The sequence below is a fragment of the Arvicanthis niloticus genome, chromosome 1, assembly GCF_011762505.2.
Source record: "Arvicanthis niloticus isolate mArvNil1 chromosome 1, mArvNil1.pat.X, whole genome shotgun sequence".
Lineage (NCBI taxonomy): Eukaryota > Metazoa > Chordata > Mammalia > Rodentia > Muridae > Arvicanthis > Arvicanthis niloticus.
Window position 1 is genome coordinate 55,441,451 of NC_047658.1, and position 21,282 is coordinate 55,462,732.

General features: G+C 47.0%; 1 protein-coding gene across 1 annotated transcript in view; it reads right to left on the bottom strand.

Moving 5' to 3' along the window:
- Window positions 1–9,684: 9,684 nt before the first annotated feature.
- Window positions 9,685–21,282, bottom strand: part of Cemip (cell migration inducing hyaluronidase 1) — a 157,022-nt gene continuing 145,424 nt past the window's right edge. The window contains exons 25-29 of the mRNA XM_034508678.2: window positions 20,567–20,771; window positions 20,304–20,390; window positions 18,582–18,739; window positions 14,189–14,289; window positions 9,685–12,498 (exon numbers count right to left, since the gene is read on the bottom strand). Coding sequence (XP_034364569.1) covers window positions 12,371–12,498; window positions 14,189–14,289; window positions 18,582–18,739; window positions 20,304–20,390; window positions 20,567–20,771 — 679 coding nt within the window. The 3' untranslated portion in view covers window positions 9,685–12,370. The remainder of the gene's footprint in view (window positions 12,499–14,188; window positions 14,290–18,581; window positions 18,740–20,303; window positions 20,391–20,566; window positions 20,772–21,282) is intronic.

Consider the following 21,282-nt stretch of genomic DNA (forward strand, 5'->3'; position numbering starts at 1 on the left):
CTATAGGGCATTTTTTTTTTTTTTCAATTAATGATTGATAGGGGGAGGTCCCTGCCCATTGTGAATGGTTCCAACCATGGGCTGGTGTCCTGGGTTCTTTTTTTTTTTTTAAAGGATGCCGAGTAAGCCATGATGAGCAAGCCAGTAAGCAGCATCCCTCCATGGCCTCTGCATCAGCTCCTGCCTCCAGGTTCTTACTCTATTTGGGTCCAGTCCTGACTTCCTTCAGTGCTGAATAATCCCTTTCCTTCCCAGCTTGATTTTTTGGTCATGGTGTTTCATTACAACAATAGAAACCCTAACTAAGACAGAGGGGCCAGGACTCTCTTACTATGGATCCGAGTCCTAAAGTAGAGAGCCAGGATGAATTAGAGATTGTTTTAGAAGATGGATGGTCACCTTCCCAATGTGAATAACACAGCTTCTTTCTAGGCAGCACCCCTTGCCATTGTGGTGCTCGACTGAGTCTGTGGTAACAGCCTTCACTCCCAGGTGAGGCGGCCTTGCTTCAGGAACCGGTTAGGACAGAGTCCCAGACTCTCCTTTGACTAACAGGAGGCTACAGGCTGACTGGGATACTTGCTAACACAAAAGCATTTCCAGTGGGCAGATTTTTAAAAGGTTCTACACAGTCCTATAAAGCCAGAGGTTCAAAAGACCTTTCTCCTGGGTTCCAATCTCAGGAGATATGTACCGTCATCTGGGACACTGGCAGAGTCTCCAGAGAGCTTGCTAAATTTACACAAACCAGGGATTTCTGAACACTCTGGACCTCAATGGCCTACTTGCCAGATCCCTGTTAGATACTCATCACCAAATTACAGAATGCTTTGTTTCTCTCTCTCTCTCTCTCTCTCTCTCTCTCTCTCTCTCTCTCTCTCTCTCTCACTGTCTCCTTCCCTCCCTCCATCCCTCTCTCCCTCCATCTCTCTCTTCCTACCCCCAGAAGATTCTCAAGGCCTTCCAGGTGACATTCTAGAATCAAAGGGGTTAGGGGCCTGGCTTTGGGCCTGAGGGGCTGTTATAAGCGGGTTACTGGAAATGCCTGAGTCCACTTCTGCCAGCCTGTGGCCTTCCCATGGGGAGGGGGATTCTGGCCAGGCCTGACACACTGAGGCCACTTTGATGCTCTCGTCACTTAGGCCCCAAAGCCAGTGACTGGCTGTCATCTACCAAAGCTCTACAGATTAACCTCTTCTATGAGCAGGGATGTCTGGTCCCTCTGGGCTGGAGATTTATATCTCAGAAGAAATAGCACAAAGGGGTCCCTCATCCCAATGCAAGCAGGTCCCTGAGTCCTCTAGGACAGACCTTCCTTGCGAATTCCCTGAGACCTGTGTTCCTGTGTTTGAACCCCTGCAGGGTAAGGATGGAGATTTCTGCCTTTAGCTCTTCTTGACAGTATATATCACAAGGCTTTCTGGGCCACAATGTGTCTCCACTCTGGGCCTCAGCTGGAGTTTCTCCAAGGGTATAGCTTACCAGGGAGGAGTTTGCCAGTTTTAAAAAAAGGAGGGACTTATTTCTTTTTATTTTCAGTATTATTTAGTTTCAATAATTTGACATAGCTGTATCACCCAGTTTTTCAAAATAAATAAATAAATAATTTGCAAATTATGTATAGATGTTTGTCAGCATGTGAGTATGTGCATCCTGGAGCTGAAGTTACAGACAGTTCTGAGCTGCCTAACATGGCTGCTGGGACCCAAACTCAAGGCTTCTGGAGGAAGAGCAGCAAGTGTTCCTAACCACTTTAGCTCTGTATCAGCCAGTCTTGATGATATGCACAATTGATACTGTGTTTAGGAGGACATTCCCCAGCTATATTAGACAGGGCCTCTACGGAACAAAACTGAGAGAATGAGTCAGGAGAGATGCCAGTGAGACTGACGGCAAGTGCTAGAATGTGCAGCTTCCTTCTTCCCTGTCCTCTTATGTGGACTACCCATGAGAAGGTGTGGTGCAAATTTAGGATCCTTTGAAGTCAACCTATCCACATTTAGAGTATGTCTTCCACCTCACATAATCCAACCAAGAAAAATCCTGCACAAGTGTGCCCAGTTGCTTGGGTTTTAGTTAATTCCATGTATTGTCAAGTTGACAACCAAGATTAGCCATTACTCTATCCCAGAAGTTATCATCATTCAACTAAATATAGAGGGTTTAGAAGATGAAGAAAAGCCAGTCTACGTAGAAGATACACTTAGACCTTGGTGTGGTGGTGCATACCTGTAATCCCAGCACTTGGAAGGTAGAGGCAGGAGGATCAGGAGCTCAAAGGTCCTTAGCTACATACTGAGGTTAGGGCCAGCCTAGACTATATACAAACCCAAACCAAACTAACATACATACACAAGCAGAATTCCGTTTTTGAGACTTAGTTCTTTCCTAGTATGAATTCTTGCAGTCCCCTGTGGTTTGTGTGGTCACTTGGCTGCTTGGGCTGATCTGATAGGCACAGGCAGATAGTCCCATTTTTCTCAAGATGTGTTCAAGGACACCTCTGTTAACTCAAGCTCTCTTGGTGACTGGTCAGTTAGTACCACCTTGTAAACGTTGTTAAACAGGGATTTTGCAATCAGGCTTTTCAGCCATTATAGCCTATGCCTCCTATAGTGGAAGGGTTTACTCTATGGGAACAGAAGTGGTCCAACCCAGGGCTTCCTTCTGCACATCCATTTCTCTCCACTCTCCTTCCCTGGCCTACTGACCACTCACAGATGAGATTAAAGCAGTGACTCTTCTCTATGGCTTTCTTCCTCTGCTCCTGTGTCCTTCTCTATTGTTGATGGTCTGGGAACACAGGGAGGAATGGAGGAAAAAGCTTAGGAAGTCTTCAGTCGTACGTGCTGTGAAGTCCTGTGAGTGGCAAGGGTTATGTCGACTTACTGGCATCTAGACTTATTTAGATTTAGACCATTGTGAGGTACCCCTTACTTACTGTGATCTCAGCCAAGATTTTCCAGTCGAATGCTGGTGGAACCCCTTCCTCCTGCACCTTCTGCCTTTGGAGGATCCCTAGCCTCTTCGAGACAGGAATCCCCCCATTGAGAGCCTTCAGTCATCTGGGACTGACTCCTCCAGCTTTGTATACAAGGTAGCCAGACCAACTTCCACCTGGGTGCAGGGCTCATAGGAGTCCTTACTCACCCTGCCCGCCAAAAGGCAGCAGTGTGCTCTCTAGGGGCTGACCTTTGCCATTCCATGCTCCAAGATGAGCTCTCACCCCTGCTTTCTCTGGACACCCCTAGTGGAGGCACCTTATAGATCTCCCCTACCCAAGGCAGCAGGCCTTCAGTTCTCTCTTCACATGCCCACTATCCTCCGGACCAATAAGCTCATGGACTTACATGTATGTGTATGTGCATATGTGTACATGTATGTACTGCAAGTGTGTATATACATATATGTATGTGTATGTATAAATATAACTGTAGCATATGCTGTGGGCATTTGTGTGCTACATGTGCGTGTGTATGTATACGAGTGTGTGTGTGTGTGTGTATCTGCAGTAGGTAGGAGGTATAGAGTTTCTTGCAATCACAGAAGATCAATCACAGGGAAATAAAAGTGGTCTCTCTAGCTGGGCAGTGGCGGCACACGCCTTTAATCCCAGCACTTGGGAGGCAGAGGCAGGAAGATTTCTGAGTTCAAGGCCAGCCTGGTCTATAGAGTGAGTTCCAGTACAGCCAGGGCTATACAGAGAAACCCTTTCTCAAAAAACCAAAAACCAAAAACAACAACAACAAAACAACCAACCAACCAACCAACAAACAATAAAATCCCCCAAACCCAAAACAAAACCAAAAAAAACCCCCACAACAACAACAAAACCAAAAAGAAAAAAAAAAAAAAAACCCAAAAGTGGTCTCTAAAAAGCTGACATGATAACCAACATTCATAGTAGCAAGCAAGTCATTTCATTCAGTTTCTCAGCCGTCTCCAGCTGTTTGTTCACAGGGCAGCTTATCTTTGTGCTGTTGGGGTGGCATCGCTTCTGCCCACTGCCCACATGTCGTGAGGTCATCTGGATTTTCTCCTGATGACTTGTGTGCTCCTTTCTGAACAGACTGTCTTGTTTGCTTTTATCTTCTGCTGTGGTTTAGGAAGGAGACGTCTTATTCTGAGTAGGACTAATTACCATCATTAGTTTTTGTTTGCGTTCCTAACCCTGCAATTACAGAGCGATCAATGTCTAGGACAACATACCGAGTTTTCCTCCCACGGGGAAGCAGGAGGATCTGCACAGCTTCTCCTACCTGCTCCTCCCCTGCCTCTGCTCATCAGGAGTCTATTACGGAAACCCAGCCTTCCTCTCTCAAGGCTCTTGTTAGCTCCTGGTTACCCTGCTACTGTCCTCAGGCTGGGCTGATAGCTGCAACGCTTTTTTTCATGTCTGTCATTTCTGGCCTTGCTGCCAGCTCTTCTGATACCTCTCCCTCATTTTAGAATTCTTAGTACTGTGACATCTGGCTTAGAGGACAAGCACCTGAGTACCACCCATCCCTCTGGATACCAGACCTGTTTTCTTTTGCTCTTATTCTGGGTGGTGTCTAATACCTTTTTTTTTTTTGGACTGGTTGGTTCCTTTTTATTATTAATTTAGTGAGTTGGAGACCTGGGACAGGAGAGAGGTCTGGGTGGCAGTGAGGGGGCAACTGGACAGCTTCTGATTCTTTAGCCTTGTTGTCATCAAGGCTAAGCCTCCTGTTTATCACACTTGAGGCAAGCCTGCTTCCTAGGCTCTAAGAGTCTCTCAGAGCCATGCTTATTACATCTGACCATGCCCACAACTCTTCTGGGATTCATTTAAAATGCAGCATGTGGGACTGGAGAGATCACTCAGTGGTTAAAAGCACGTGCCATGTTTGCAGAGGACCCATATTCAGTTCACAGCATCCACATTACGTGTCTTATATTAAGTGTCCATATTAAGTGTCTTACAGTGGAGTACCTGAAACTCCAGTCCCAGGAGACTCCGAAACCTTCTTGCCTCTTGGGTACTCATGTGCACATTACACACACCCTCACACATAATTAAATAATGAAATAGATTAATTTTATTCCATTGTATATGTATGTCTTAGGGTTACTATTGCTGTGAAACAGCAAAAGCAATTTGGAGAGGAAAGGGTTTATTTCACTCACAGTTCCATAGAACAGTTTATCATCAAGAGCAATGAGGACAGGAACTCAGGCAGCCAGGAACCCAGAGGCAGGAGCTGATGCAGAAGCCATGGAGGAGTGATGCTTACTGGCTTGTTCCCCATGCCTTGTTCAGTCTGCTTTCTTATAGAACCCAGGACTACCAGCCTGGGGTGCACCCCCCACACACACACACACACAATGGGCTGGGCTCTCCTTCACTGATCAGTAATTTTAAAAAGCGCCCTACAAGTTTATCTATGGCCCATTCTTATGAAGGCAATTTCTCATTTGACATTCCCTCTTCTTGGGTGACTCTATCTTGTATGAAGTTGTTATGAAACTAGCCATCACAGTGTGCTACAGGTGTGCAGACATTCAGAAGCCAAAGGATGGTGTGGGCATTGAACACCCATTCCCAACCCCCTGCTGAGCTGGTTGGTTTCAGGATACCCAACGTGGGTACTAGAATCTGAACTCTGGATCTTTGGAAGGGCAGCATGCACTTAACCACTGAACCATCTCTCCAGGCCTCTGAGTGTTATTTTCTCTTTGATTATTTGTGTGCCTGTGCCTGTGCCGCGTCTGGATCTGTGTATGTACATTCAAGTGCTAGTGCCTACAGAGGCCAGAAGAGGGCATCAAATGTTCTGGAACTAGAGTTAGAAGCTATTGTGGCCTGCCTAGTGTGGCTGCTGCAAAACAAATGCAAATCCTCTTCAAGAGCTAAACCATTTGTCCAGCCCCAACATCTGCCTTCCCCAGGGGTGGGTGGGGTGTGGTGGGGGTGTAGTTCTGGGATCTGCATTCAGGTTCTCTGTTCATACATAAGCACTTTCCAAAGCAAGCCATCTCCTTGAGAAATCTTTTAAATAAAATAAAACAGAATGCAGCATGCTTTGTGCCCATGGCGGAAGGTGCTGAGAGTTTGAATTTCTTTTTCTCAGTGCAGGGGACCAAACCCAGGTCATGGTTTTTCTATTGAGCTAAATCCTCAGCCCCAAGAGCTTGCATCCCTGACATTGGTGCTAAGCAGTGAACGCAGGCAGAATTGTGTGAGCTCTCTGGAAACCATTTTGATTGTGATAGATGCTCTTGGTGTTTTCTGGGACCAGGGAAACATCTCTCCCCACTCCCCTATTCTCTCTCTCTTTCTCACCCTCAACACAGTCTGTGGCCATGGGAACCTCTCTTCTTCAGGAGGACTCCTCCTCTCTCACATCCCATTCCTTTTCCTGCTGTGAGGAAAGTAGGGAGCCTCCAACGTTCCCAGCTTGCAGGTTGGGGACCTGAGGTGGGGACCTGAGGTGGAGACAGTAGGATCCTGGTAGTGGCAAAAGAGAAATCTAGTCAACACCTTTTTGTGTTTGGGTCTGTGGGACCCAATAGCTCCCTTAGATAAGAAAGGCAGATGGTCTCTGTTTGCAAGAGGCCACCACTTGGGGGGAAGGGATAAAGGACAGCTCACAGAAGCTGCAAACCCAAGGATTCTGGGCTCAGGGCTAGGATCCCCTGCTTTGTGGAGCCCCTGCAGAGTGATTCTCATGAGCAAAGTGGGAGAGAATGGGGGGGGGGTTGCCAGGTGGAGGAGACACAAAGATCCATAAGCCCAGGAGAAATGAGGGATGGGAGGGGAAAGACAAGTTCTGTACACTTGGGGCTTATCTGGTGACAGGAGGGAAGTAAGGAATAGAGATGGACATGTGGGCATTTGCCACCTAAGGATACTTGTGCCAAGACTATCCTGTTAGTAATGAGGACAGACTCTTCTGAGGTCTTTGGTTGGCTTGCCAATACATTTAAGCAGATGCCCTTCGCGCTAAGCTTCTTGACCACTTAAGGCCGGGCCATGTTCTCCCCAAGTGACTCACCCTCACTGACCCCTCCCAGCCTGCTGGAAGTTCCCCTGCCCTTTTTATCTCTAGGCTGTACCTTGGGGTCCTCAGGAGGCGATGTCCTTCTGAACCTTCATCAGTGCATCTTGTTCCTTCCAGGGAGCCTCTCCTGCCTTCACCTCTTCCCCCAGGCTGGTGCCATCAAGTGCATCCAGCCAGTCAGCCTGCCTCCCAGCTCCATCTAAACAGTGGCAAAGAGCTTACCTAATGCCTCCACATTTGTTCTTTGTGGGGACCTGGTGACTATCAAAAGCAACCAAAAGTTGTCAGGATCCACCCTGGTCACCCTGTTTCTTGGGATCTAGATGGGCATGGTAGTCATCTGCCAAAGGCCTCTCTACAGTTTTCTCAGGTGTCTTTGTTACTGACTGGCTGGGTACTTATTTGTACAGTTATAGGACAGTCTAACTTGATAAGGAAAAAAGTGTATCAATTTAAAAAAAATAAAAATGTGTTTCACATTATCTTCTAAATAAGCCCAACAATATAAAACTACTTGCTAGTGTTATAACTTGTTTTATTTACAGCACTCTAGTGATTTCCAAATCCCATGCACATTTTGATATTTTGCTGTGAAAATCTTTAATTTGACATGAACACTCCTACTTCTCTCTTAGTGACTGTTTGATATAGGAAACTATCTCAGTTAAATTCCTACTAAAGTGGGGAGAGAGTGAAAGAGGACAGAATGGGCTGAGAAATCGTAGGGATTCTGCCCCCATCATTGGCTCCATCATTCATCTGGCCCTGTCCACCTTCCCACCTTCCCTCTTGCAAGGTAACATGTTTCACACTCAGATGTCTGAAAGTCTTCAAACCCTGGAATTACCCCTGCCTGGACTGTAAAGGCCCCCATTTTGTCCTACAGAACTCCTAGGTGAACTCTGGTGTCCCACGCCCAGACCAGTGACCTTCCTGATGATTCTAGATGACAAAAATTCCTCCCTATTTAAAGACTCTTGCTCTACCCCTCCCTGGGCATGTCCTGGCATATTTTACTCTTTTATGTTGTTTTCTCTGCATGGTGTCTGGCATAGTACAAATATGATTGCTTCCTGATGCTGAAGCTTCTCTGCTCCCCTGCCCCCCTGGTTTTCTTTCTCTTCCGTCTCCTTTCTTTTCTTAAGACTAGATCTATTTTTTAAAAATAGAATTTGTTTATTATAGTGTGTATGTGTATCTGTGTGTCTGTGGGTATCTGTGTGTGTGTGTGTATGTGTGTCTGTGTGTGTATGGATATGTGTCTGTGGGTGTGTGTGCTTGTATGTCTGTGTGTATATGTCTGTGTGTCTGTGGGTGTGTATGTGTGTGCTTGTGTGTCTGCATGTCTGTGTGTATGTCTATGTGTGTTTGTATGTCTCTGTGTGTCTGTACATGTGCATGCCTGTGTGACAGTATGTGTGTAGAGGTCAGAGCACCACTTTCAGAAGTTGGTTCTCTTCTTTCCCCATGGGTTTTGTGGATCAAACTTAGGTCACCAGGTAAGCGACTTTACCCATTGGACCATCTCATGGAACTCAATAAAACAGGACCACGAAGCTCCCAGAAGGATTCAAAGTAAAAGAAGCAACACATGACCAGAGTGGATCCTGGGATGTTTTATTGCTCCTGACATAGTCTCCAGGAACATCATGGAGGCACTATTGATGCAACTATAGGTAAGCTGTCTGTAGTACAGACTGTTCTCCAACACCCAGTCTTCCTGCTTCATCCTCCTCAATGCTGAGATTACAGATATGATCTCTCATACTTAATGATGACATTTCCATAAGTCTTGGGTCCTATGTTCTCTGCTGTATTGTTTATATAGTATATCCAGGGCTAGATCATCTGTTTACTGTTTACTGACAGCTTAATACCACTAACCCGGTACTAGCTTCCTTAAGTGAATTGTACACATCCCCGCTCACACTCCATTGCCTACCCTAGGGGCATAGACTTTTAAAATACCAATGTGTAAGTATCAGCAGCCTTCTGGACAGTATCAAGAAAAGGCCTTTTTATGATGGTGGTCATGTTTTATATCCATGTAGTTCACAATGGTGGTCACTAGACTCCCGTGGAAGTGGAACATCTGCAGTGTGGAAGTGTATTTTAAATTGTTCTTAAATTAGTTATAAGTTAGTATCCAGACATGGTCTAGACCATCTTCCTCTGCTCTGAGAATTGTTCCTCCTTCACTCTTCTCCTGAACCCATCCCACCTCTATCTCTATCCCTTATCTGGAGCTCAGGTTGGATTTCTTTCTCTATCTCTATGCCCATCCCCCTCTCAGCCACAGAGTTTGTCATCTGGTCAGAATCTGCTAAGAAGGACAGTTGGTCATCTAGCCCTGACCCTGATACCTTCCCTAGGTTCCCCAGTAGGAAGGGTAAGATTGAGAGCATCGGATGACTTAGGGACATGAGGGTGAGGCAAGCACCTGGTCATGCAAAAGGCATCTTCTCTGCCAGTGGACCCTTCTATCTGCTCTTCTCAGTATTCCTGTGGGATGGGGGAAGGTGGGATTCTAAGTAGCTCTTGGGAACAAGACTAGGAACCAAGTGGGGGCAAACTCAGGTGATTTTTATCTTATTTTCCCCTAGATGACTGGTTTCACAATAAGACCCACTATACCAGAAAATGAAACAAGCAGACAAGACAATGACATTTTTTGTATATTTAATATGGTACAGCAGGATTTTTTCCAAACTAGAGCTGATGTCCTTGGCTCTGGGCACACCTCCTCCCAGTGGTCCAAAGGACATCCTCTAATGTAATACTTAAGATGACTCTTCACTTCTGTGACAGTGACTTCTGGAAGTGAATATATAATAAATAAATAGAAAATAGACCTTTTGTTCATGGTGACACCTTTAAGGAACATTTACATACAAAACATGCTGTGCATCCAATTCACAACAAAGGGCCAGCTGTTCAGCCGACAGGACAGATGAACCTTTCAATCAAAGGCCCCTGGCTCAATGGCAATGCCGGCCAACAGAAAGGACAAGAGCAACTTTCTAAGCAAGAAAGACTTTTGTGCTACCAAGAAAATGCCTGTACATCAACTCTTGGTGGATGGCTTAGGAAAGAACGCTTTCTGTACAGAACTCTGTACTGTTCAACATAGGTACAACCCAGAGAACTTTCCAATAGGTATTTGCTGAAATGAACTGAGCCAGAGACATTTAACATTCATGGCCACCTGAAAGTGATTGTGTCTTAAGTGGTTCACAGTGTGAGACCCTCGCATTGAAAATTCAATGAAACTTAGACAAGAAAAACATGAGGTCACTTTTATCCCCTCCCTCTCATCCCCCCGGAAGATGTCTTTCCTTTGACATTGGTAACTGAAGCCACTATGTCTTAAGAGTCATTGTCCCACAGTCACCTCCCAGCAGCTGGAAGACCCATTCAGTGAGAAAGACCCCCTGGGAGTTGGCTCAACCTGGAGAGTGGACTCTGGGACTAAGGCTCCTTGACACCACTGGACAGAGGGGACCAAAGCAGGTCTTTTTTGAAAGAAAGAGTTTGTGGTTGTGGAGGAAATGGGACCAAACCCATACATGAAACACAGAGAAACTCTGATGTCTCAGAAGAATATTGAACAGGAATAGTTTCCACTCGTCTGGGCTTCGAAGCTGTTTGCTCAGACAGAGTGAACATAAACTGAAAGACCCTGGACTGGAGCCAACCACTCTCAGATCCCCACAAGGAGCCAGTTGGCCCAGCAGAAGCACATTGGCATATCCTGATCTTATCCATTGGGCATACCAGCACCACTGTGGAATAAGGTGGCACTGAAGGAATTCCACAGTCATGAGTAGCCCATGCCCACGTGTGGCCAGCAGTGTAAAGAAAGTGGCAGGGCTGCTGCCCAGAGGGGAGTGGGAAGTGTGTACTGAGGGGTAAGAGGGAAAAGCCCTTTACAAGAGACCATTATATTCTGGACCTCTTCTCCCCATTCCAGGGGATATGTTCCCTTTCAAAAGTGACTTTGGGAATACTGAACTCCCTGGACTAGCCACTGAGGCAGTGTGGTGTGGCAGTGGGTGCTGAGCTTGGGGCTCACGGACCTGACTGTGTGGTTAGAGTACCATTTTTCCTCAGATATAGGTACAAAATGCTGGACTAGATGGCCCTTGAGGCCCCCCCCCACCACCACCACCGCAAGGTCCTCTCCATCTCTGACACACAGGTTCACTGTGGTGTGAGCATGCTCAGATTTCCTGGAGTCTTCTGCTCAGCTCCAAGCTGAAGTGCACGGGAGTCCCATTGTAGAGCTTCAGGTCTGTGAACTTCACTCCACTCTCTCGCAGAGTCAGAGGGGCCTTGCTGGAGACCAGTCTGAACAAGGTTCTGTGCATCGTACCCCCGTCCATTTCTCTCTGTAGACCCTGCTTCTCTATCATAAGTGAGTCAGCCGCGTAGGGCAAGAGATGACCTGGCATGACACAGACGCTGCAGGTGGTGTCATGCCAGAGGCCACTTCATCTCTCTCCATCATCTCCGTCCTTTACTCCTGCCAGGACCATCACCTCCCAGAAAAAGCCTTCCCCATGTTCCTGGGTGTGGTTAAGTTCCCCTCCTCCAATCTACCTCTGCTCAACTGTGTCACTCCCTTTTGGGCTCAGAGTGTGCTGAGGCCTGGCTGCTTGTCACTGGTGGACTCCCAGGTGTGAGCTCTCACCTCTCCATTGTTTGTACCCAGGGCACTCAGTGGAGATGTCAGCTACAATGATTACTTCTACTGATGGGCTCCAGACACAGAGCAAAACACAGTAGAGTTCTGCAATCTCGGGAAGGACAAACAGGAGCCACCTAGTCCCTGTCCCAATGTGCCAGCTGAAGTCTCTTGAAAAAGGATTCCATCTCCTCCCCAATGCAGTCTGCCACAATGGACAGCTCTTTCTGCAGACAGCTCCTAAACCCAGGAAGCCTTACCCTCGCTTATAGGAATAAAGATGTTCTCCCTCCATCTGCCACTTAATGTATCTGAAAGTGACTGTGGAAATCTATGAGTGGTCCCATTATCCAGACCTTCTCCCAGGTGGGTTCAGACTCCTGCCCAAGTGGCCCTTTTCTGCCAGCACAACCTAGGTCTCTTTGTATGGTCCCCATGCCTACTGATGAGGCACAGAGTGGAGAGAAGCACCCAAAAGGAGGTTGTAGCATCGGCCAACACTGCCCAGGGGCTGCAGGTAGACTTGAGTAGGGGCAGGTGGCAGCACCAAGGTCTCTGATATCTGTCCCTTAGCCCAGCAGAGCTGAGAGCCAGGGGACCCAGCCATCCTGTCCCCAGCTGCTGTAGGGGTCCAGCCTGGAGTGGTACCAAGTGACAACTCTCCCTATAGCTTCTTCTTTCTCACCACAGGGATGGGCACTACTTGGAAGATTTTGGCCTTGTGTTCCTCAGTCTCCAGAGTCACCCAGATGGGTCGGAAGCTGCCTTTGAACCCGACAAATGCCATCTTTTCTGTAAAGTAAGGAATCAAGTGGGTGAAAATAATGAAGCTATTAGAGAATTGCCACGAGCCATGCCTTAGCGCTCTCCTTCAGCATCCTCTGTCCCCAGAAAGCAATCCCTTCATAGCAACACTGGGCTCTGGCCCTCTAGAGCAAGCTCTTAGCCCAGCTGGTGCTAGGATGGGGTATCTTTTTGTATGGGGTTTGTAGGTATCACTCCTGAGCATCATGGGCACCTCAGTAGGGTAGAGGCTGTGTGTGTTAAGGGAGAGCCATGCACGGCAGGGGCTGGGGGGCTGGGAAAGGCAGAGTGCTGCTAGGACTTCTGCCTGCTTCCTAGCTGACTTATGATCACCAGAAAGTCGCTGTATCCTATGATCCCACCTGTGAAATGGTGGCCTTTGTCTTCAAGATCTCAGCCTGGGCTCTGTTACTTTGCAGCTCTAGGAGGGAAGGATTGTCCCAAGACAAATGACACACAGTGTGGGACTGAGTAGACGTCCAGACCTTAGGCTTCCGTGCTGCATGTTCTGCCCTGCACTTCAGTGACTCGGAGGTCCATGTCTACACTCAGGAGTGGCCCAGGCTGGGGGGCAGTGTACATCTATCAACTCTATACAATTTGACATTCGTCATCGTATATCTGAGGTATCTGCTGATGCAACAGCATCTTAATTTAACACATAGAAGCCCCCAAATAGCCTTGGGGTTTGCAGGAAAGGACCTTGATTCTCTTCCTTTCCTGGCTGCCAGGACAGGCTTGTAACTTTCTGGATTTTTCTCTGGCTTCCTGGGATAAATATCTGTATGATAGACTCCTGGTTTTGATGTTCATCATAATCAGGACACAGATAGTCAGGACCTGGTTCAGGAAGGCAAGGGTCCATATCCTAGCTGAAGCAAGCACCTCACTATGTAACTGTAGATTTCTTCCTTTTCTGTGGAGGGAGCTATCCTTGCTGCCCAAGTTATTTGTGAATGCACGAGGTAATTATTGAAAGTTCGACAAGGTGCAAGCCTGGCATCAACCGGTAGCTGTCATGGTCACCATCATCCACACATCTGCTCTCTCTCATTTATACCTCCCTGGGGCCTTACTCTGAACAATCTATGACTAATGAGTATCACATGGTTATTTATATCTGGCTAGATGTATCCAGTATATCCAGGAAGTCAGGGTTGGGTTTCATCGTAAACTAGTTTCTGGGATTTAATTCTCTCTCCTTTTCCTATCTTAGAAGAAAAAGAAAAAAGAAAGAAAGACAAACAAAAACAAACAACAACAACAACAACAACAAAAAAACCAAAAACAAAAAAAAAACCACCTTTTCAAACTGTAAAAGATGCTCCAAAAACAGGCATCACCTGGACTTGTGAGAAGGATGCCGACCCTTGGCCAGGCTGAGTAGTCAGACAGTTTCTGGTGATGCTGTCACTGAATAAATGGCCACTTGTAGAGTAGAGGGCCAAACAGTTCTAGCAGTATTCTACCAGTGTCTGGTCATAAGGAAAAATGACTGTGCTTTAGTGCAGGGATGGTAAGTACATGGCACCAAGCCAGGAGGCCACTGACCATGTCGAGGGTTTGGGGGCTGTACCCAAGCCTAGAGGGAAACAATGTCCTTAATGCAGCAAGGATAATGGCATCTCCACACCATCTGCCCTGGTTTTGAGGTCACTTAAACCCTGCTCAGACTTACCTTTCAACTTGAGACCTTTGTCTGCCCCGAGCTTCTCCAGCACCCTGGTCCACGGGCCTCTGGTGATGGATCTGCCCTTTGATGCCATGAGCACTATTGAGCTGAGGAGGAAGAGATTGGTCAGATGACAAGAATGAGAGGAAACTCCATCAAGGGGTGTGGGAGGGATGCTGCCTCGAATAGGACCTGAGGTGGCAGTGCCAGTGCCTGGCCAGGGACTTGAGAGAAGATATCCCTCCCTCCATCTTAACCAATGTACTCTTTCCTTTCAATGGCAAATATCCCCCAGATCTATCCATATCTAGGGTCTCTGGCCTTCTCAAGCTTAAACAGGTTTGCTGCTTTAAATGTCGTCCAGTAAACAGGACAGAGTATATGTGAGGAGCATGCTATACCAACTCCTGTGTGCTATACCGGTACAGAGTGACATCATAGGCATCTCTCTCTCTCTTTCTCTCTCTGTGTCTCTCTCTGTCTCTCTTTGTCTCTGTCTCTTTTTCTCTCTCTCTCTCTCTTTTCTTTGTCTCTCTAATTTAGGACATTGCATTTTCCACTCGAGATAAAGTTCAATGCTATTTCATTGTTTTGTGCATTTCTGTTTCCTTCCTTCTTGTTCTTCCCTCCCTCCATCTTTCCTTCTGTCCTCCCTCCCTCCTCTCTCTTTTTCTTTCTTCTTTCCTTTCTGATTTTATTTTATTTTATTTTTTTTGTAATTTTGTTTTGAGACAGGGTCTCACTATGAGCCCTGACTGGCCTGGAATTTACTATGTAGACCAGGATGCCCTCAAAACTCAATGAGATTCACCTGCTTCTGCCTCCCAAATGCTGAGATTACAGGCATACATTATCATTGCCCAGCTAATATGTACTTCTTAATTCAGATCATTTCAACACTGTTTGATATAAAAGTCAATAGGAGTGTGATGATGGAGAAAGACAAGGCAGCTGAAAGGGAGCAAAGAAGGAATGAGACTGGGGGAAAGAGGAGGGAGCAGCCATCAAAAGACAAAGCCATCACAAGTACCGCACAGCACAGAGCCTTGGAGACCTGCTGCAGTAGCTCTACTTGGGAGCTCATAAGGCCTGGGCAGCCTCCTCACAGCAGGCCTTGTAACCTGCAAGCTTCATTTGCATCTTATGACCATGCACCACATTAGGTTTCCAGTGGAACTCATGTTCTCTATTTCCTTTTCTCTTCCTGTCTTCCTGTTTATGTGGATCTCTGGAGATTGTGTGCAGAGGCCAGTGGTATAGGATGATGTCAGGCATCCTGCTCTACCACCCTCCACCGTATTCTCTTGATCCAGGGTCTCTCACTGAACCTTCTGCTAGGCTGGGAGTCCTGAGCAATCATCCTGTCTCTAACTCCCACAGGTTACAGACACAGGTATGGCCCATGGCTGGCTTTTTACAGCCCCCGGAAGGGATCTGAGCTCTGGTCCCGCATGTGCAGCAAGCATGGAGCCCATATGTGTATTTTAGTGGTGTCTGTGGAAGGCACTGACCTTTGTGCAGCCCACCATCCTCTCAGGTGCAGGAAGAGTGAGGCCCAGTTTGAGAGCATTCTGGGAAGGACGCTGTGTAGCTGTGGCATTTCCAGAATGGCTCTGTTGTGTGTCACCACCCTCTCTGGTCAGGCAAGATCTGCTTGCCTGATTTTGTCAATGGGAGATGGAGCAGCTACAGGTTATCTGTGAGGGGCTTCCCAGAGTGTTTGCTCAGGAGGGGGCTGGGGGGGGGGGCAGGAGCCAGAAGAACTCAACTTGCAAAAGTTGAGCTGGGAAATCTGTTTTCCTGTCTTGGGCTGCATTGAGCCCCCAGTGCTAAAAAAACAACCTCTGAGGTGGTAGACTCATGCTGGGCTCATGGGGAGTGAGCACCACCCTCAGGACAGAAACAGGGCAGAAGCTCCACAGGGCTTCCAACTCCCATCTCAGTGGAATTCTGTAACCACAGACCACAGTCCAGACATGGAAAAACTGTATGGGGATTCTGGAACTTGCTATTACCCCCAATTTTGTCCCACTGGGAACAGAAGGAAAGCTGTCAACAGGCAAAGGGCTAGTACACAGTAAGGACCAATGGGAGCTGGGTGGGGAGGCTGTCTTGGACTCTTTACAAAGGCTAAAAGAAGGAGGCCCAAGGGATTGGCAAGGTGAGGCCCATTAATGAGAAAGAATTCATCGCTAACACATCCTTGGGATGGATCGCAGGCGCTGCTCCCAAGAGGAAATTTCCCCATTGTTCAGAGGAGAATAAACACTGCAGGTCTATGGCTGAGCTAGTGAACTCAAAGAAAGGTCATATACTCAGGGAAAGAGAGATAGACTTGCTTATCATACAGCTTCCTGGTATGATTCATGTCACAGTCTCTCTGTCTGGTACACTATCCTCTTGGCCACTTAGCCCCTGTGCCTCACGACATAATCTCCCACAGGTAGAAGGTCAGAGGGGGCTTCCAGAAGCTCTCCTCAGTGTCTGAGGTATGAGCAGCTGGGACCCTATGGCCATTGGTGGTCCTGTGGATGGGTTGGGGAGGGAGGGATAAGACCCAGTCTGGGTTTGAGCCACAGAACGGAAGCACCTCTCCCTTCCCACTCAGCTGCTGCTGCCCAGGAGGTCAGGGAGGGGTTGGTGGTACCCATTCCTGTCTGTGTATCCACTGCCAGCCTAAGTCTGACTCAGACTATCTACACTTCTCCTAGGGATGTGCAAGGGCTGTGAGGGACCCACACAGCTCCAAACAGAACTCTGGGAGTTATTTCTCACTCTCAGCTTCTGTAATCTGGTTCATTTCAAGAAAAGGCCTGTATCCCAAAAAGGCCTGAAACCTACTGATCTCTAGATGATAAATGTACTTTCCCAACTTGGAAAGCCAGATTCTTCTGTATGAACCTGTGCTTGAGAGCTAGAGTGTGGGGCTAGGGGGCTCACTCAGTCATTAAGGGGTGCTTGTCTTGCAAACACAAGGACCCAAGTTTGATTTCCAGAGCTCAGAATGCAAAGTGTTTGTAATCTCAGTGGCAGGGAAGTGGAGACAAGCATCAGATTCCCAGGGCTTGCTGTTGAGCCTTGATGACTTCCAGGCCAGTGAGAGACCTTTTCTGAAGAAGCAAGTGCCTAAAGAGTGACACCCAGGGCTGTTTGTCTTCTGGCTTCCACAGACATGTGTGCACACCCTTGTACACATGTGCACATTCACTTCCATATAAATGCATGCAAATATAGTGTGAAAGGAGCACTGAGTATGGGAAAAACATACACCATGTGACTGAGCAAAATCCATTCTCCAGAATCACACATGGAGTCAGCCCCTATCCATTTCCCCCACCCCCAGCTATGTGAGTGCATCCTAAAGGGGCCTCATCTCCACTCATTAACAATTTACTAAGCACTTAGGGGTGACAGGTGCCACATGAATTGTACAGGCTTTCCAGTAGCTTGTGGCTCCAGAGAGATTTCCACACTCACATTGTAGTCCAGGGACTGAACATGCATAGGTAAATCTATTGTGTACTCTACATCAGGAAGTCTGATTCCTTGATAAGTCATCATTCAAGGCTTCTGTTTCTGTTTCAAGCAGTGCTCCAGTGGAGAATGGAGGATGGATGGGAAAAGACATCAGTGAGGAGGAAACAGGTGGAAGAAGTGAGGAGAGGCTACAAAGGATCCTAGAGTTTAAGATGCTCTAACTAACTTCCAGTATGGGAGATGGGAAGAAAAGACCCTGTCAGGAACCTATGGTCATGGTGTTAGTTGACCAACAGGGATAGAGCAGAGCAAGAGAAGACACTGGAGAGGGACCAGAAAGGAAGGCAGTGGACTGTTTTTGACTGTGTTAGAATATGGGGTGAAAGAAAGATACTCGGCATTAAGTTTAGATTCTGGTTCAAACATCTGGATGGGTGATGATTTAGAGAAAACAGAAGGAGGGCTGATCTGGAGGATCAAAAGATAAAGGGATGAGAATTTAGTTCCATGTAAGACATATAGGTGGCAACCTTGAAGCAGCCATTGGATATGAATGTCTGGGGTTTAAAAAAGAGATCCGGGCTGGAAGCCTCAGAAGCCACCAGCATTTGGATCCTATTGGAGGTGTGGGTGGGGATGAGATCACTGAGAGAGAGTGCTGTGATGGGGGCAGAGGGTCAGGCAGCCTTCCAAGGAGTGAGGCAGCATTCCCCTCTGCCTCAGCCTGACCTACATCCACAGCAGACCTGCCTCCAGCGTGTGCAGCAACAGGCATGAAGTTCTCTCTTCCCAGTAGACACAATCTGTAGGCACAGATCATCCCGACTGGCAAGAATCATGAGGGGTTGGGCATGAGGGACTGGGCCCTAGCCAGGAATCTGTTGTGCCATTGGACAGTTCAGAAACTGAGACATAGACTCACTTGTCAGGGATAGCTGCCACATAGTTGAAGAGTTGCCAGGGTATGCCCTGCAGAATAGCATTTCTGAAGCTGCCATGGCTCACCACATGACCTCGATTCCCATCAATCACCACTATCTGGATGCCATCTTCTGAGCAAGGGTACTTCCTCCCATCCACCTGCAGGGCCAAGGCAATAGAGGAGTGAGAGATCCCGGGGCAGCTGAGGCCCAGGGTTCTCTGTCTTGTATTATACACTATGTAGACACTATGTAGACACTAAAGACAGAGTGTCAACTTATGAGACTTTTTCACACCCCTTCCAACTGTGTTCTCTGTGGGTTTGAATAGTGACCTCCCAAAAGATATGCCCACTAGGAACCTCTGGATTTTATTTTATCTAGAAATAGTATTTCTGAAGATGTTTTAATGGCATATATATTAATGATCTCGGGGCAGGATCATCTAGAATGTTAGGGGTAGGCACTAAATCCAATGTTGGGACCCCTTAGGAAGAAAGGTAAGAGTTAGGAGACAGGCTCAAAGGAAGGAGGGCCTCATGAAGGTGAGGCAGAGATGTCAGTGATGTAACTCAAATCCAAAGGTCCGTTAGGGCCACCAGAAGTTAGAGGAATCTTCTTGGCTTCAAAAACCGAAAGAGAATAACTTTCTTTTGTTTTAACCCATCCAGCTTGGGGCAACTTAACACAGTACCACCTGTTAGAGTTTAATGTGATCCGCTCCCACAGGCTCATGTTTTGGATGCTTTTTCCTTACCTGGTGATGATGCTTTAGGCATGTGGTAGGAAGTCACTTACTATGAGTCAGTGTTTGAAAGTTATTCCTGACCCCTACTTCCTGCCTCTCTCATTTCTTCCTCATCCTCCATGAGGCCAACAGCCTCTGCCATATGTGCAGGTATCGTGGTTTGAATGAGAATGGCCCCATAGGCCCATATATTTGAACCAATGGGTCCCCAGTTGGTGGAACTGATTGGGAAGGATTAGGAGGTGTGGCCTAGTTAGAGGATGTGTATCACTAGGAACAGGCTTTGAGGTTTCAAAAGATTCTGCCATCCCCAGTGTCTCTGCCTTGTAGATCAAGATGGAAGCTCCAGGCTGTTCCTACCACCATACCTTTTCTCTGCCATCATGAACTCAAGCCATCTGAAACTGTAAGCTCCACTTCCCCATCTGGGAATCAGTGTGATACTACACTGTGGACAGGTTGACAACTAAATGGGATGATATGTCAACCTACAATTGTATGACATGTAGTTGGTCCTCAGAAAATATTTGCCAGAATTTTTAGCTCCTTCTTCAATATCTCTCCATCTATCTATGGTGTTTTGTTATAATTGGAATAAGTTACTGCTTGAACAAAAGTAGAGTTAGGATCTCCACGATGAGATGGGAAAGATCCCAGCTCTGTTACTCTCAGTGGTGTGGTTAGCTCTCTGAGATAATTTCCCCATCTGAGAATCAGCATGATAATAGTCACACTGTGGGATAAATGTCACAGCAATAGAAAAGTAACTATGACATCAGGCCTCCGTGGACTGGCCTATTCTGTCATACCTCCCTCACTACAATGGACCAAAGCTCCCTGAAACCATGAGCCAAAATAAGTCTTTCCTCCCATCAGTCATCATTGCTCATGTACTGTGGTCACAGTGAGACCACTGCAGCTAACACTGCTGCTCCATGCCAGTGAGCAGCCTCGCACCTGCAGAATCTTTGCTTACTTCAATATAAGCGAAGTCATTCCGAAGGTGGAAGAAGTGCTGCCTGGAACTTTCCATCTTCACTTCCAGGAAGTGGTCTTTTGTCTTCTGAAAAACAAACACAGCCCAGTTGTGAGGCTGTGAGGTCTGAGCCCTCTTTCTCGTCATGTGTTCTGTGCCTTGACCCAGAACTGAGTCATGGAGCTGAGTAGGTAACCAGAGATGCCTTCAGCTGGGTCTGAGCCTCTTAGAGGCACTGGGCCCAGCCTGCTGAGACTACTTACCAGCTGAGCCCCATAGAGTTTCCTGGGCATTGGCACGTCCACTATGGCCCTCTCAGTGAACCTGGGGTAAGCAGTGGCAGTGCAGTCGCTGATGCCTGCGTTCCTTGGGAGCAGAGCTTTAATCTTGATTCTCTCACAACCCTTCATGGAGCAGAAAGCAAATTTCTCCCTTTCATTCTGGGCTTTTAGCTTCAAGAAGAGCAACCTGTGTACAGAAGGAATCTGGGTATTCTTATGGGGGCAATTAGAACTTCCTCCGCATTCAAATCAGACATGGTGGCTCCCACCTGTCACCCTGACCAAGTTGAAGGTTAGATTGGTTTACTTATTAAGTTCAAGGCCAGGCAGGACTACATAGCAAGACCATGTCTCAAGCGAACAAATAGCAAATCTTCTGGTCACTGAGGTTACATCCCAAAGGCCTTGAATCATGGAACTGTGTCTGTCAGAGAGTCAGATGCAGCTGGAAGAATAATTTTATATATATATATATACACACACACACATATATACATACACATACACAAGTGTGTGTATATATGTGTGTATATGTGTGTATGTATATATATATATATAAACACACGTATACACGTGTGTGTGTGTGTGTGTGTATAGATAGATGGATAGATATTGAAGAAGGAGCTAAAAATTCTGGCAAATATTTTCTGAAGACCAACTACATGTCATACAATTGTAGTTTGACGTATCATTTCATT